The sequence below is a fragment of the Mauremys mutica genome, chromosome 8 (genome assembly GCF_020497125.1).
Source record: "Mauremys mutica isolate MM-2020 ecotype Southern chromosome 8, ASM2049712v1, whole genome shotgun sequence".
NCBI classification, from domain to species: domain Eukaryota; kingdom Metazoa; phylum Chordata; order Testudines; family Geoemydidae; genus Mauremys; species Mauremys mutica.
This window is the reverse complement of record NC_059079.1, coordinates 92,522,019-92,536,377: the sequence shown is the minus strand read 5'-3', so window position 1 is coordinate 92,536,377 and position 14,359 is coordinate 92,522,019. Positions and strand designations below refer to the sequence as shown.

Below are 14,359 nucleotides of genomic sequence, written 5' to 3'. Positions count from 1 at the left end.
GAATCAAGTGTGCTTTTCCCTCCCGACAGTTTTGGAGATTTCATGTACTCATAAGAGAGGGACTGACAGCTGCTAAGAGTTAAACATGGTGCAGATATACTGCGCAAGTTCTCCCCACAGCTTTGCCAGCACACTTCAATCCTGACCTCTAACATTGCTAAATTTGAGGGCCTGGTCCCAAGTCCTCTGAAGTCAGTGGAAAGATCCCCATTGACATCAATGTGTATTGGATCAGATCTGAATAAGTCTCCACTAGGAACTAGATTAATAGATCGCTGACAACCCACTTTGCTCATGACCGGATTCTGATTTGAGTCTAGGGGCCAGTTCCCTGGTGAGACCACTTTGTGCTGCACTGACTTCAGAATGTAGCAGCAGCATCAGTGTCTGGCCCTGAGAGGATCAGCCCAGTGAAAACAGAACCATATGGCAGAGTAGAGGCTCATATGCTGCCCATCTTCCTGCCAGCATAAGGAATTTGGTCAAGACAGCCCTATGCTGTATTGAATCCCGGCTATTGTTTCAATCTGTTGTGCACCATCAGGTTGCTCTAACTTATGCCTGAGGACTTGCCAGCAGCTGCTTAAGGATCATGGGAGTGCCAAGGTACGGTTTTTCACCAGCCTCTCTCCTCACCCCTTGATTTGCTCTTTATGCTTCTCAGCTATCGCTGAGGTTCTGGCTCTAAATTCCTATGGATAAAACTAGTACTGTGCAACCATGCGAGGGCCCCACTCCTTCTACAATGAAAGAAAAACATAAAATAGAAGCTGTGATTTGTTTAGCAAAGCAAATTTTTTTTTATATAAATGTGATATTTATGGCTGGTTCATCTCTATTGCACTTTCTTTTGCAAATCTCATCAAATGTACTTGGAAAGAAGACAAAACTTTTATTGTAGGTCTTTAGATGATTTTTTAAAAAAAATACTATGTTAGAATTTTAGTTGAAATTAAATACTAATGAAATAAAACCAGACATTTTAATGAAACTCTGCTATGATGGGCTTTTTCATTACCATCAAACGAAGATCTCTAAAAAGCATGAAACACACAATTGCTATCACAACAACATGTTGATTTGATACAAAGCAGTTAATTAGCTAAGATTACACACTACAGTTGGTAAGTAGAAAGATGATGTGTCTACAAGAAGCATTCCTCAAGCTGCAGGAAACTGGTGAACCAACAACAAAAGTGAATGTCAGTATTTTGGAGGGGAAAATGGAAGCAATAGGGAATGAAGGCGAAAAGGAATTTAAGAAAGTATGACAAGGTTGCTGCTAAAAGATCACAGCAGAAACAAGAAGTGGGAAAACAATACTCGCATTAGCTCTTTCCTCAGGGACAGAGAGAGGGGAAATAACATAGCAGATTGTGCCCTTCTTTGTTTGAGGCAGTCTGTAGTCCAGAAATGGCTGCAGGAACGAACTGTCCAATTCATCAATTACCTACAAAAGTAGACAACAGATGGAAAAAAGCAGCATCAAGGCGATAAAGGAGGATGAATTCAGTGGTGCCGCACTGTTCTGACATTCCATTAACGCATCTTCATCTGACCTTTGCCCCAGATAGACTGGTTCAAAAGGCTTTAGTTTCATACAGTGGGAGAGTTAATGACAAGAGATGGTGGGAACAGCATCACAGGAGCAGAAGTGCTCGGAGACTGTATGTTTGTCATAGCTTGTGTACCAGCAGCAAAGGACTGTGGGATTGCTATCCTCTTTGTGGGAATGTTAGTCAGATTCCTTACTGTGAAAAGCTATGATCAAGGGGAGGATTATGGCTGAGAGATTCCAAGTATTGAACACTGAGGGAGTTGAGATAGTCTCATAATACAGAGGTATCAGGTCACTTGGGGTATATAAGACAGATCTGTGCTTTTATCACAGTAAAGCACAGTGGTATTCAGCCTTCATCTGAGTGGGCTATTACTCTGAAAAACACAGGTGTGTCTAACAGCCTGGGCAGCATCATTAGCATAAACTGGTTCGTTTGATGAAATGTTTTTTGTTTCATGACAGTAGGATGTAAAAAACGCCTGTTAGGCAGATAAAGTTCTGACCTTTATTTTCCAAGAATACTGCTGGACAATGCTAATATTAAAAAGAATAGGAGGAAGAAGCCAGCATTAAAGATCAGTTTTAAGAACAAATATCTGGAAGGGTGAAAAAAATACAACCAAACAAGGAGGCATAAGTAAAATACACTTAACTAAAAACAAGTTAGAGGCATCAGTCTCAGAATGTGCATCTGTCTGGAGAGAAAACAAAAACAAAGAAGCACAAGATAACAAAATAATTTGGTGAATACCAATTCTCTCATTGAACTCAGGAAGACAGTAGTTCTGAATGTATCAGGACTTAACTTCCAGATGGTTTGTGTGGCAGGTGTCATTGTTGGATAGCGCACATAAAGCGGTTGTAGAAATGACAATTAAATATGAAAGCTTAGTATTTTAGTTACTGCTTCTATTCACTGTTAGAAGAACTTTTGAATCTGCCACCTTGCCCGGTTTGACTATGCACTATTTGCAATTAGATAAATAAATAACATTACTGGCAGCAGTTAAGGAATTAGAGCTATATGGAAGGAACTCGAATATATCATAGGACAGTTCTTTGAAGAGCAGAACCATATGAGAGAAGACTGCAGAACAGGCTTTCTTTCTAACTAGGAAAAAAAGTTTGTAATGGTTGTTACAGCTGCAAACTAAGAAAATCTGATTAGATGGTTATATTACATGAAAGGAGAAAAAATACACAGGAATCAACCTGAGTATCAGAAATGATGTATAGAGCAACAGGAGAAAGTTGGATGGGAACTTGTATGAGAAATTATATTAATTTATGAACCATGTTAGAATTGGTTTAAAAATCTCAAAGTTCAGGCGGCAACAGCAATTTTCAGAAGTTTGTATGGAAGAAGCATCCAAAGTGCCTCTAATGGAAAGGTTAGATGAGATGGAAGGGTACCTATAAATTCTGCATTTCTATACTAATATAGTTTATGGCTCCTGCCACTGGCAGTAGCTATTGTGACTTGGTTTTCAGACATACATACCCAAGCATGAGTCAACAGAGATGATGAATATAAGTAATAATCATGTAGTCATCTGACCTTTGTTTTTATTTCAAATATCAATGGAGTTTACCATGATACCATTAAAACTGTTAGACATGAAGAAACAGAAAAGAGAAGCTATGCTATGGTGGGATATAAAGAAATGAAGACTTGCTGATTGACACGCATTTGTTTATTTTCAGGCTTTTTGGTCTCAAAGGTATGTCTTCACTGCAATTAAAAACCGGCAGCTGGCCCTTGCCATCTGACTTGGCCAAGGGGCTGTTTAATTGCAGTGTAAATGTTCAGGCTTGGGCTGGATCCTGGGCTCTAGGACTCTCTAAGGTGGGAGGCTCCTGGAGCTTGGTCTGCAGCCCAAGCCCAAACATCTACACCATGGTTAAACAGTCCCTTAGCCCAAGTTCTGCAAGCCCTAGTCAGCGGGCACAGGCCAGGTGCAGGTTTTTAATTGCTGTGTAGACATATCCAAAAATGTTTTTACAGGCACATAAGAATTATTTTTCTGGAATGCTGGTGTGCAAAGCAAAGACTGAGGTACATATGTTAGTAAAGCAGATTGTAGGTGGTGGTGTCACAATACTGCAGGTGGAATGGTGCTTCTGGAAACCTCAAGAGGACATGCACAAGCTGCTAGTTAAAAATGCAGCTCATTCCTTAATAGTTTTAGAACTAATCTACATCAAATGTTACCACTGACTAACTGCAGAGCAAGGTTTCACCTGAACTCACAGTCTGTGAGGCTGAGGGGAAGGAACAGGAGAGCATAAACGATCATGATGGTACCAAAGAACATTGAGTAGCCACTGAAGAAATCTCTCATGTATGCTGATCTGCAAAATTCACAACACCCTTATGTTGATTATACTGCACAATAAATACTTGAAGCTTGACTCCAAAGACACACTGATTCCTCCTTCACTCTTTTTGCCATAAATGTCATGTTTCTGCCATGCAAGTTGATATGACACATGACAATTCTTTCATGCCGTGCACATGTACAACCATTTTTGCTCAAAGTTTGCAACCCCTTGGATTTCAGAAAACAAATGTCCTTGCTCTTTACGGACAGTGAATTTTCAGGTGCACTGCTGTAGTTATCATGCCTCAAGTAGTCTAAAGGTCACAGGAAGTCCATGAATAAGAGGTAGATCAAATCAATATATATCTCATTTCTACTAGGAAAAACATGATGTGTGTACATGGGAGCTTCACTCCTATCAGTTAGGAGAACCATGCAGTTTCAGTCTCCTATACAGTAAAGATTTTCATTCCAAAATTCAACAGCTATATTCCCTGTTTTAGCACTGTGACGAACACAATTTTCTGAACAAGCAAGCACTTCAGGAAAATGTAGTTTTCTAAATTTGGGGATAAAAGAAAATAAAAATTAAACAGTCTTACGGAAATGCATATTTATACACACATGTGTACGTGTGCATGTGCACACATGTATATTTCAGTAGTGCAGTTGTGAAATCTAAACTCAAAGACTATGAAGAACAGAAATCATTCCTCAGAGTCAACTAAACGTGTAATCTAAAAACTGATTACACTAAAAATATACCTTTCCAAGGAGTGTTGGTAAGTTTATACGCAGTACTTCTTTTCTGCTTCTAACAATAAGCATGCTCCTAACTCAACTTGTGTGTTTCCCATACAAAGATATGAGATTGTCCATAGTCACTCATGCAAAAGGAAGCCAGGGACATTAATGGGCAAAGAAATTCTACCTTTGTAACTAAAATACAGCCCTGGCTCAGGTCTCATGTGAAATCTGTATGATATTTTGTTCACAATGTAGTAGTTATTACTGCTGATTACAACCTCATGCGCATACACAGTGTAAAAGGTAAACCAAAATACCTTAATAGATCAGTATTAGATTTATACAAACATAATATGAACAACTGGATAAGGACATCACACTACATTAGCTTAAATAAAATATGAGAAACGTATCATACTTGTTGAAACATGCACACCCAATATTTGGTTTACCCATCATTCTAATGGGTCATTTTCAAATCAGATTTTTTTCCACTTCAAGATACGTTTTGACTGCAGCTAAGCGGAACCTCTCTTTATTGACCAAAACTTAAAAAAAATAATTAAAATGATTTGCATTGTATTTGTAATAAATTCAATGTTTACAAGTATTCCACTGAAACAAGCAAATCTTGCTGAACAGAGAAGAATTGCATATTTTAGATTTTTTTAAAAAAAATACAGTTATTGTATTTTATAATTTGGTAGGCTCATTCATTTTTTGGGTGGGTGGGGGCAGAGGGAAGGTAGGTGACACAAACATCATTCGACAACAGATTGCCATCTGTGTGCAGCTCATTGTGTTAGCTGATTCAGATAAATGTTCCCTAGATTTTAACCAAAATATCATCTACACGTACACGATGCTATGCAGAGTAATCTACTCATTCCTTTCGTAAAACTTTTATTTAGACGGTGCTGAGGTGAAGGCCAGGGACTGTTCAAATGAATTATTTAAATAATTCTTAATACTTCGATAGCACCTCTGATCAGAGCGATATATGAGAGCACTCTGCCAACCTTAAGCAAGCATAACACCCTATTATTTCTGCTTTACAGATGGGGAAACTGAAGCACAGGCAAGTTAAAGAGCTAGATTCTATTTGGTGCTGAGCAACTCATTTGAAGTACTTAAGCACATGCCTAAGACCCACTGACTTCAATGGGGCTTCTGCACGTGCTTAACGTAAAGCATGTTCTGAACTGTGTTCGTGAACTGGGGCTTAGCTCCCTCAACTCCCACTGTCTTCAACGGCAGTTGAGGGGACTGAATATCTTCAAGGAGCTGCTCAGGTCCTCACAGGATGGAGTCCTAAGTGACATGACAAGAGTCAGAAATTCTTGACTGGCAGAGCAACCTTTAACCATTAGACAGCATTTCCGAATTATTCAGTAAAAGATTTAATAATTTAATTGGCAAAACTACATTACTGAAAATATTCCAAATGTTTCTTTATGCATATTCAGAAACAAAATTTTTCCTTTTCTAGGGAATATAATAGTTAGCTGTCGGGTCATAGAATCATAGAAGAAGATTAGGGTTGGAAGAGACTTCAGGAGGTCATCTAGTCCAACCCCCTGCTCAAAGCAGGACCAACCCCAACTATATCATCCCAGCCAGGGCTTTGTCAAGCCGGGCCTTAAAAACCTCTAAGGATGGAGATTCCACCACCTCCCTAGGTAACCCATTCCAGGGCAGATGTAGACTAACTTTTTGTTTCTGTGTGTATTTGTGGTTAAGTAACTTAAACAATGTTTTATGAAAATACAAATATTATTGAAAATATAATATTGTAATCTTTCTTCATGTAACATTTACTTAATACTTTGTATATGAAATACATGTGACTATGTCCTATATGCACATATATAGCAACAAGGGCTTACCTTTAAAAAGGCTTTTTTTTCCAAAGTATTCATTATAAAGGGAGGAATAGCTGAAAGTGAGAAAATAAAAAACAAAACAAATGCTTAAATCTTTGCAAACACCACATATTTTTCCATAAACCTTTTTGCGGCAGTTTAGAACATCAGTTGGAAATCTTATGCCACCTTTAGAATCTGGAATACTTTTCGGTGACTTCTTGAAGTGTGAATAATGACATCTAAATAGCTTAATTATGACGGTTTCAATATTTACACATATCTCTATCAATGTATGCAAGCATTTTGCTTGGACAATTCAGTCTATTGTAAATTTTCCTCATTCTGGAGCAGACTCATCTTCTCCTCGTTTTCCCCCAGTGCTCCTTTCCCATTGTGTAGGCTGTTCTAGTGGCATCTCCATGTTCCCCACAACTCCAGGTCAAAAAGAGCAGCTGACTTTCAGTAAGCTGAAAGCATTGGTTAGTAGGACACATTAACAGTACTAAGGAGGTGATACACCATCGTCTCCTTGTACCGCTTGGCTTTTACCAGCCTGCACACAAATGTTAACATTTACATCCATTGTGAGATTACATTATCAAGGTATTCGCCTAAATTAGTGTAATACTAAGCACAGAAAAAAACTATTTCCCTTACAGTAGAATCATCTTAATTGGGACACCTCAATGGATGACCTATCATCCTAATTAAGCACCCGCCTTGATTAAAAGGAGGACACTTTAAAGCAGTCAGTTAAGACTGAAAATGAAATGAGTACCATAATGAAGATTTCACTGCTTTTCATTTTGATTTGACTTTCCTTTTCCTGCTCCCATCTGCCCTTCACAACCTCTCCTTATCTTTATTTGACAACTTTTCTTCTAACACATTGGAATGGAAAATTTCTCACCTATTTAAAATATAGTTAAGCACTCAACAACCTGGCACTGGTTAAATATGTCCAGACTTTTAGCTAATTCTGTTCCATTTGAATAGAAGTTACCACCACTCGCTGACAGCAGCCTAAGAACCATATTCTCAGAAGTATTTAGGCAACTAGTTCCTATTGATTTCAACAGCAGTTACAGAGTTAAATACCTTTGAAGATTTGGGCCTAAGGCCCTGTCTACACTACCACTTATGTCAGTAAAACTTATGTCACTCAGGGGAGTGAAAAAAACACCCCTTTGAGAGACAAGTTTTGTCACCATAAGTGGAAGTGTGCACAGCATTGTCGGCGGGAGAGCTTCTCCTGCTGACATAGCTACCGCCGCTTGTTGAGGTGGTTTTATGATGTCAATGGCGAGCTCTCTCCCATCGGCATAGAGCGGCTACACAAGCCATCTTACAGCGGTGCAGGTGCATCGGTACAGCTGTGCCGCTGTAAGATCCCTAATGTAGCCATGGCCTAAATCTCTTCTTGGGGAATCATTCCAATAAATTCTGTTCCATTTAAGAGGAACACATAGCATGGTTCCTCCTGGAATGTCTAAACAAAGGTGCAACTATTGTCTCTACAACCTTAGGAGGGTTTGATCTATTAGAGAAACATTTACATAGAATAAACAGCTAGAGAGATGCTGAATTCTAACAACTGTAGGACAATCATTATGTTTGACTAAAGTTATACTAACCCATGCCAGGGGCAGCCATGAGAATTCTTGAGACAACCACTTGAGTAATGGCCTGCTGAGCAGCTTTGGCTGATTCACCTAACCTGTTCCCATTTTCATCAGTAACAGGGATACCAAATTTGAGTTCCCTGTTGAATAAATAAAAAAAAGTTAAATAACAATTAGTAGCACTTATTTTTATCCCTTTTTTGTCATCTGAGCCTAAATGATTTTTCCTCCTTTAACTATGTCAAATTGAAAAAATACTTCCAAGCAAGTGACATAGGCTATGTGTACACTGCTTTCGTTGTTAAAACTTTTGTCGTTCAGGGGTGTGAAAAAAAAACACTGCCTGAGCGATAAAAGTTTTGACAATGGAAAGCACCAGTAGGGACAGCGCTCTCCCAGTGACAAAGCTACTGCTCCTCGTTTGGTTTTACTCTGTTGCCAGGTGAGCTCTCTCCTGGCGACAAAGAGCTGCTACATTGTGCACCTTACAACTGTGTGGCTGTAGCGGCACAACCACGCTGTTGTAAGGTGCGCAGTGTAGACACAGCCGTAATATTTTATGAACTTTAAGTGAAGACTTTAGAGAGCTTTTAAAAAATAACTCCTTTGGTGCCAAACAAAAATATTTCTTTTGTTATCTTGTAGGCCAAATTTAGGGATTTTTTTTGCAGCGGATTGTGGGGGTGGGGAGGATAAACACACTAAAGAGTGCTTCTCTACACAGTGCACAGTCAACAAAAAAGAATTAGCTATATTCATGGAGGACAGGTCCATCAATGGCTATTAGCCAAGATGGTCAGGGATAAAAACCTATGTTCTGGGTGCCCCTAAACCTCTAACTGCCAGAAGCTGGGACTGGATGATGGGTTGAATCACTTGATAAATTGCCTTGTTCTGTTCATTCCCTCTGGAACCATCTGGCACCAGCTACAGTTGGAAGACAGGATTCTGGGCTAGATGGACCATTGATCTGACCCATTATGGTCATTCTTATGTTCTATAAGTCTCTGTATATCAGGTCTTGAAGGACTGGTACTTGGCTTTTGAGATCCAAGAGCAAAGATCGATTGGGATACTTAGCTTGAGAGAACAAAGATGTTCTATTTTATACTTGGGAAATTTAATCAAATGCCTTTAAAACCTAAAAAAGACTGCCCTTGAAATGCCATACACGACATTGAAAACAACTAAACTAGGTAGAAACATTACAAAACGGATAAATTAACTAAACAAAACAAGTAGTTCATCTGCAAGGGTTGCCACAAAAATTACATTTCTTCTAGAATGAATGTATCACATTCTCTTTCTTACCTTTGCCTCATTAATGGAATATTTATGCAATTAGCAGCAGCTACAGCAGCAAAAGGAACAAAGCGTCCTATAAGGGGCGAGACATGCTGTGAAAAGGGGAGGAAAAGGTTTTCAGGTTTCACAATCTTTTTAAAGGGTCTTCTTAAGCCATTTTTTTAAACATATAAATCAGATTGTTCTCTTTGACTTAAAATTCAGTGAAGTCAAGGGCAAAAAAAATCAGACATAAAACTTTTAACTGACAAAACTGACAACCCTCTCTGTCACGGGAAGCATTGGCAGGAAGGTTGAAGGGGAGATAGTCTTGACTATTAGCATCACCATTGCCTAGAAGCGTGAACTTCCTGACACACCCATCAGCATAATAGCCAGGAGTGGCACCAAAGAGACCTTAAATTTAATTCCATCCACTGGCAAGGTTATATCCACCAGGGATCAATATTAATAGCTTTGTAACTAAGGGCACTGACTATACAGAAGCTATTGATCAAATCAATATGTTGTATAATCTGTTATGCTCTACTTAAAATAGATTCTCTTGAACATTTTGTCATTACTGCATTTTATCCAAAACTGAAATTTAACAAAAATATGTAAGACATGCTATTTTTTTTGGGAGGGGGGAAGCGGGTAAAGAAAGAGGAAAAGGTAAAGAGTCTTCTTTTGTGGTAAATCTGAGGATTTACTTAAAGAACTAGACAATTTTCAACCTTAAATCAGTTTAACAGAAACATCCAGACATATCCATAGCAGCTTCATTAACTCTGTAATGCCAGTTTGGGACAGAGTTGCAAAAAACTGCAAAAATCGCAAGCAAAGAAATGTATATCTTCACTCATCACTGAAGCACTCAAGCATGTATTAAAATTAAGCATTTGGGGAACAAGAATATATAAGCTCAACAGAATCTCTTGTGCAAGATCAGGTGATAAGAAAACTCCAATTCCCTACATTTTAAAAGTGAAAGCAACATAAATATAAAAAGGGAGGTAGTGAAAACTGTTGCAAGTATTGCTATTGCAAAATATAGTATTATTGCAAAGTTTATGAGTTTTAATCAAAGATTTTGATTGGCAAAAACTTCTTGACATATTTTCAGGAGTTTTGACAATAACAATAAGTAGTAGTAGATAAATAGATATATGAATAACTACACCCTACATAAATATTATTTTATGCTTAAATATCAGACTACTTATTTCACACTTTGGCTATGTCTACAGTGCAACTGAACTGAAATCAAAGGTGTGATTGCAGCTGGAGGAAGCATACCCACGCTAGCTTTAATCTAGCTAACCTGGCTAACACCACAAGTAGATACCCAGGGTCTCAGAAGGGCTCAGACAGCCTACGCCAGAGTCTGTGGCGTCATGTCTTCACCGCTATTTTTAGCCATGTTAGCTTGCCTAAAGCTAGTGTGGGTATGCCTACCTGAGTCACAATCACATCCTTGATTGCAGTTTGACTGCAGCATAGCCGTAGCCATTGACACATATGGCCAAATTTTCAGCCAGACTGAAGTTCAGCCTTCACGTTTGCTGGTGCAGTTTTGCATCTACAAAAAATGTTCCTGAACATTTTGTTCACATGAATGGATTATGACCATATATATCTTGGTGCTTACTGGTCTAATTTCCTGATTTTCTTCCAAAAGATACTTAAACATGTAACACTGCCAGTGTAAAAATGGAGTACATGCAATTTGCACTAGCAAGAGGGAGGGATGGGCCACTGAAAAAATCAATCTGTAGTTCTAAATGAGCAGTAGTAATTATAGTTCCATAATAGGAATTGTGTTTAACAGGATGTAGAGGTACCAGAGGATGACTAAGCCACTAAAATTCTACTAAACATAAAAGTTTAACTAAGAAAAATTCAATACCTTGGTTAGTGCATTAAGTCCTAGAGCTGTTGCTACAGCACCTGTAGTGGCAGAAACATAGGCTGTTCCCAGCTGGCTAAAACAAAAATAAAAATGATTGCACTTGCACAACCTGCATTTGTATTAACTTGCAATATCTTCAAATTCTAAAACAACATGCATCAATACTGTACTAAAATAACTTACTTTAAAAACAAAGCTGCATTTTATTAATGTGGAATCAAATTTCTCTCTGAATCTTATCCTGTTCATCGCATTTTAGCTTTCGCTCATATGTCCAACTCTCTGAACTGAGGCTGTGAAGGATCATATGTCCTATATTTAATCTGTTGATGTCCTTAATTAAAGACATTAACCAAAGCTTCTGACAAGGTAACAAGCTAATTTAGCATTTTCAAATGACTGGTTAAACAGTGCAATGAAGATCTCTATTAGAGATTATGTTGGCATTTAAAAGATTGTTTAACTCATAGCAGTTATATTCATTTTTAAAAGGTTAAACATAACTGTAATCTCAAATCATTCTCAAGCATCTCTTCGCAACTCTGCTAACTTGTTAGCACGCACTCACACTGATTTGTGCAATGACTCATGTCTACATACTGCATCAGAAATTACTGAAGCTCAGCCATCTTCAGATAGATGGCAGTGCTGATTACAAAGATATTTGAACTATTTGGTTAAGTATCTGACCTGACAGTAATTGGGGCATCTCCACTCCTGTTGGTGTAATTTACAATAGCGTTGAAGGACTGGTTAATCCACTGCCAAAAGACCACTGCTGGAGTAGTTCTTAAAACAAGAAAAAGTGTTGTTTTTTTAAATGGACATTAACAAAAGAGTGATGTTATACCAAGCAAGGTGAGTATGAACCTGAAGAGCTGCTTGGTTCTTCTTATTTATCTGAGCAAAGTTATTCTGAAGTACTTCAGCCAATCAGAAACTAGTTTATTAATCAATACAGAATACGTTTTTAAACAAACACAAAAACACAACTAAAAACCATATCAGCTGTCAGTATAATAAAGCACAATCTTAATTATTCACTCAAGATGGGAGGCGAATTGCAATAACTGAGACATTATGGCAAAAGCTTCACTTCTAAAAATTGAACAAAAATATACGAACTTACTTCCACCTTATATATGGACCACATTTACAGACCTGGTTATTTCTCACCCAGCTCCACAACCACATGGATTGGTAGCTTTCTTTGGAGATCTCTCTCTCTCTCTCTCGCACACACACACACACACACGCACGCACACACCCCCCCTTTTAAATCTACTTACTCCAAAATGTTCTTCAGTCTGCTACCATGACATAAAACATGCCCTCTGACACAGAAACATTTGTTTGTGTTCAGGAGTCAACAGGTGATTTTTTTCATTATTAGCTCAAAGCATAAGCAAACATTTCTGCATGAACTAACAATAAATATTGATGTTGCACAGGAATGAATGTAAAATCTGTTTCAAAATAGGATCAATGACAGATTCATTTGGGAAGAGAGTCTCTGAGACATCCTGTAAATTGTGTGAATGCTAAGTAAGGTGATGCCTCAAGACAGACATCCTACATTGAAAGTATTTAAACACTTTAGCTGTTGAGGTAGCAAGAAAGCTAAAGATCATGCTCAAGTTTCAAAGCTGCAGTCTGAAAAACTGATGGGACTGCTGTAATATTATCAAGATGGGTGCTTTAAAAATGCCTTTGTGGGGAAGTGGGGAGGGGGTAACTGTTCTACTATGAATTCTGAGATGGAAAACAACCCATTCATGTGATCAAAGAATATAGATTAGAACATTCTTTCTATTAAATTCAAGTAAATTGCACTTGTGGGGCCTTTTCCAGATGACAAAATATTATAATTACCAGGTTGTTCAGTGGAAAAGCTCTAGAAGACAAGTCATTGGCAGAGACAAAGAACACAGCGATCAGCAAATCTTTTACATTTCTTAATATAGATTGCACTGATAATATAAGTGATAAGATAAAGTGAGGATAATTTTAGAATCACGGAATCAAATACAATAATGTTATTGCCTCTAACTTCTCCACTGGTTCTTCTAAGAAAAATAATATTATTTCAGAAAATAAATAAATAAACTAAAATAAAATTCCAGTGCCAAGACTCCTCACAGAAGATACTAAGACTGGCCTTTGAAAGTAGACTCCGCTGAATTTGTGAAGGTTTGGAGTAAGGATAATTCAGGTGCTTTTGAGGAAAAGGGAGGTAATAAAAGGGACATGGGACTGGACAACTGATAGACTGAAGGATGTTTAACACTTACTTTGCAGAGAGCATCCTACATACCAGATCTCTACTGTAAGAATTCTCAGTCAGCATCTCCTACTCTTAGTTCTCCAGATAAATCTCCTCTATGGATGGGATTTTGGAACATTCAACTTCCTCAGTGAAATGAGGAAAAACAGGATATTTGGTGAATTATTAGAGGGGGCTAAAAGGCTCACCTTACAGCTGTTTCTAGAGGAAACGACCAATAAATGCAGGTAAAAGGGATGCAAGGACAGAAGAGGAAAGGAGGCAAAATTTTATATTTAAAAAAGTATTTATAAAACATCTTTTAAAATGTTCCGATGAGCTAACTACATTAAATATTACCTACTTAATTTACTGACAATGTTTGTGTTATATTGGCATCACTTACCTATAAAAGGTCATCATACATCCTGTGATAGTCATGTTCATTGGTACCTGAGCTGACATTCGGCCAATCAAAATCATCTTTTCACCGGTGTCTGGGTGAAAAGCTGAATCATACACATATTTTGCTCTCCATAGTTCATCTTCTGTCAACCCAGGGGCCACAATACCTTGTCTTGGAAACAAATAAAAACGTTGTTATAAAATATAGCAATTAGTAAAAACAAACAAATATGGTACCAAAGGACTTTTGGATCAACAGAATAAATGTAAAAAGATAGAAGTGAATATTATACTTTAGCTTCTATTGTACTGCATGTTAAGAACCCCATTGACAAGTGCATTTGGTAGACTAGCCTTTATATAGCTTGCTGAAGAAAGA

The 14,359-nt window shown here is 37.9% G+C and overlaps 1 protein-coding gene across 4 annotated transcripts in view; it reads right to left on the bottom strand.

Annotated features, from left to right (window-relative positions):
* Positions 1 to 14,359, bottom strand: part of SFXN1 (sideroflexin 1) — a 36,458-nt gene that overhangs the window by 5,767 nt on the left and 16,332 nt on the right. For 3 of the 4 annotated variants that reach the window (XM_045027386.1, XM_045027387.1, XM_045027388.1), the window contains exons 3-8: positions 13,982 to 14,152; positions 12,003 to 12,101; positions 11,310 to 11,385; positions 9,428 to 9,513; positions 8,129 to 8,256; positions 6,516 to 6,565 (exon numbers count right to left, since the gene is read on the bottom strand). In XM_045027386.1, coding sequence (XP_044883321.1) covers positions 6,516 to 6,565; positions 8,129 to 8,256; positions 9,428 to 9,513; positions 11,310 to 11,385; positions 12,003 to 12,101; positions 13,982 to 14,152 — 610 coding nt within the window. Of the gene's footprint in view, positions 1 to 3,812; positions 3,914 to 6,515; positions 6,566 to 8,128; positions 8,257 to 9,427; positions 9,514 to 11,309; positions 11,386 to 12,002; positions 12,102 to 13,981; positions 14,153 to 14,359 lie in introns of all 4 variants that reach the window. The other variant, XR_006581635.1, reaches the window with a different exon arrangement.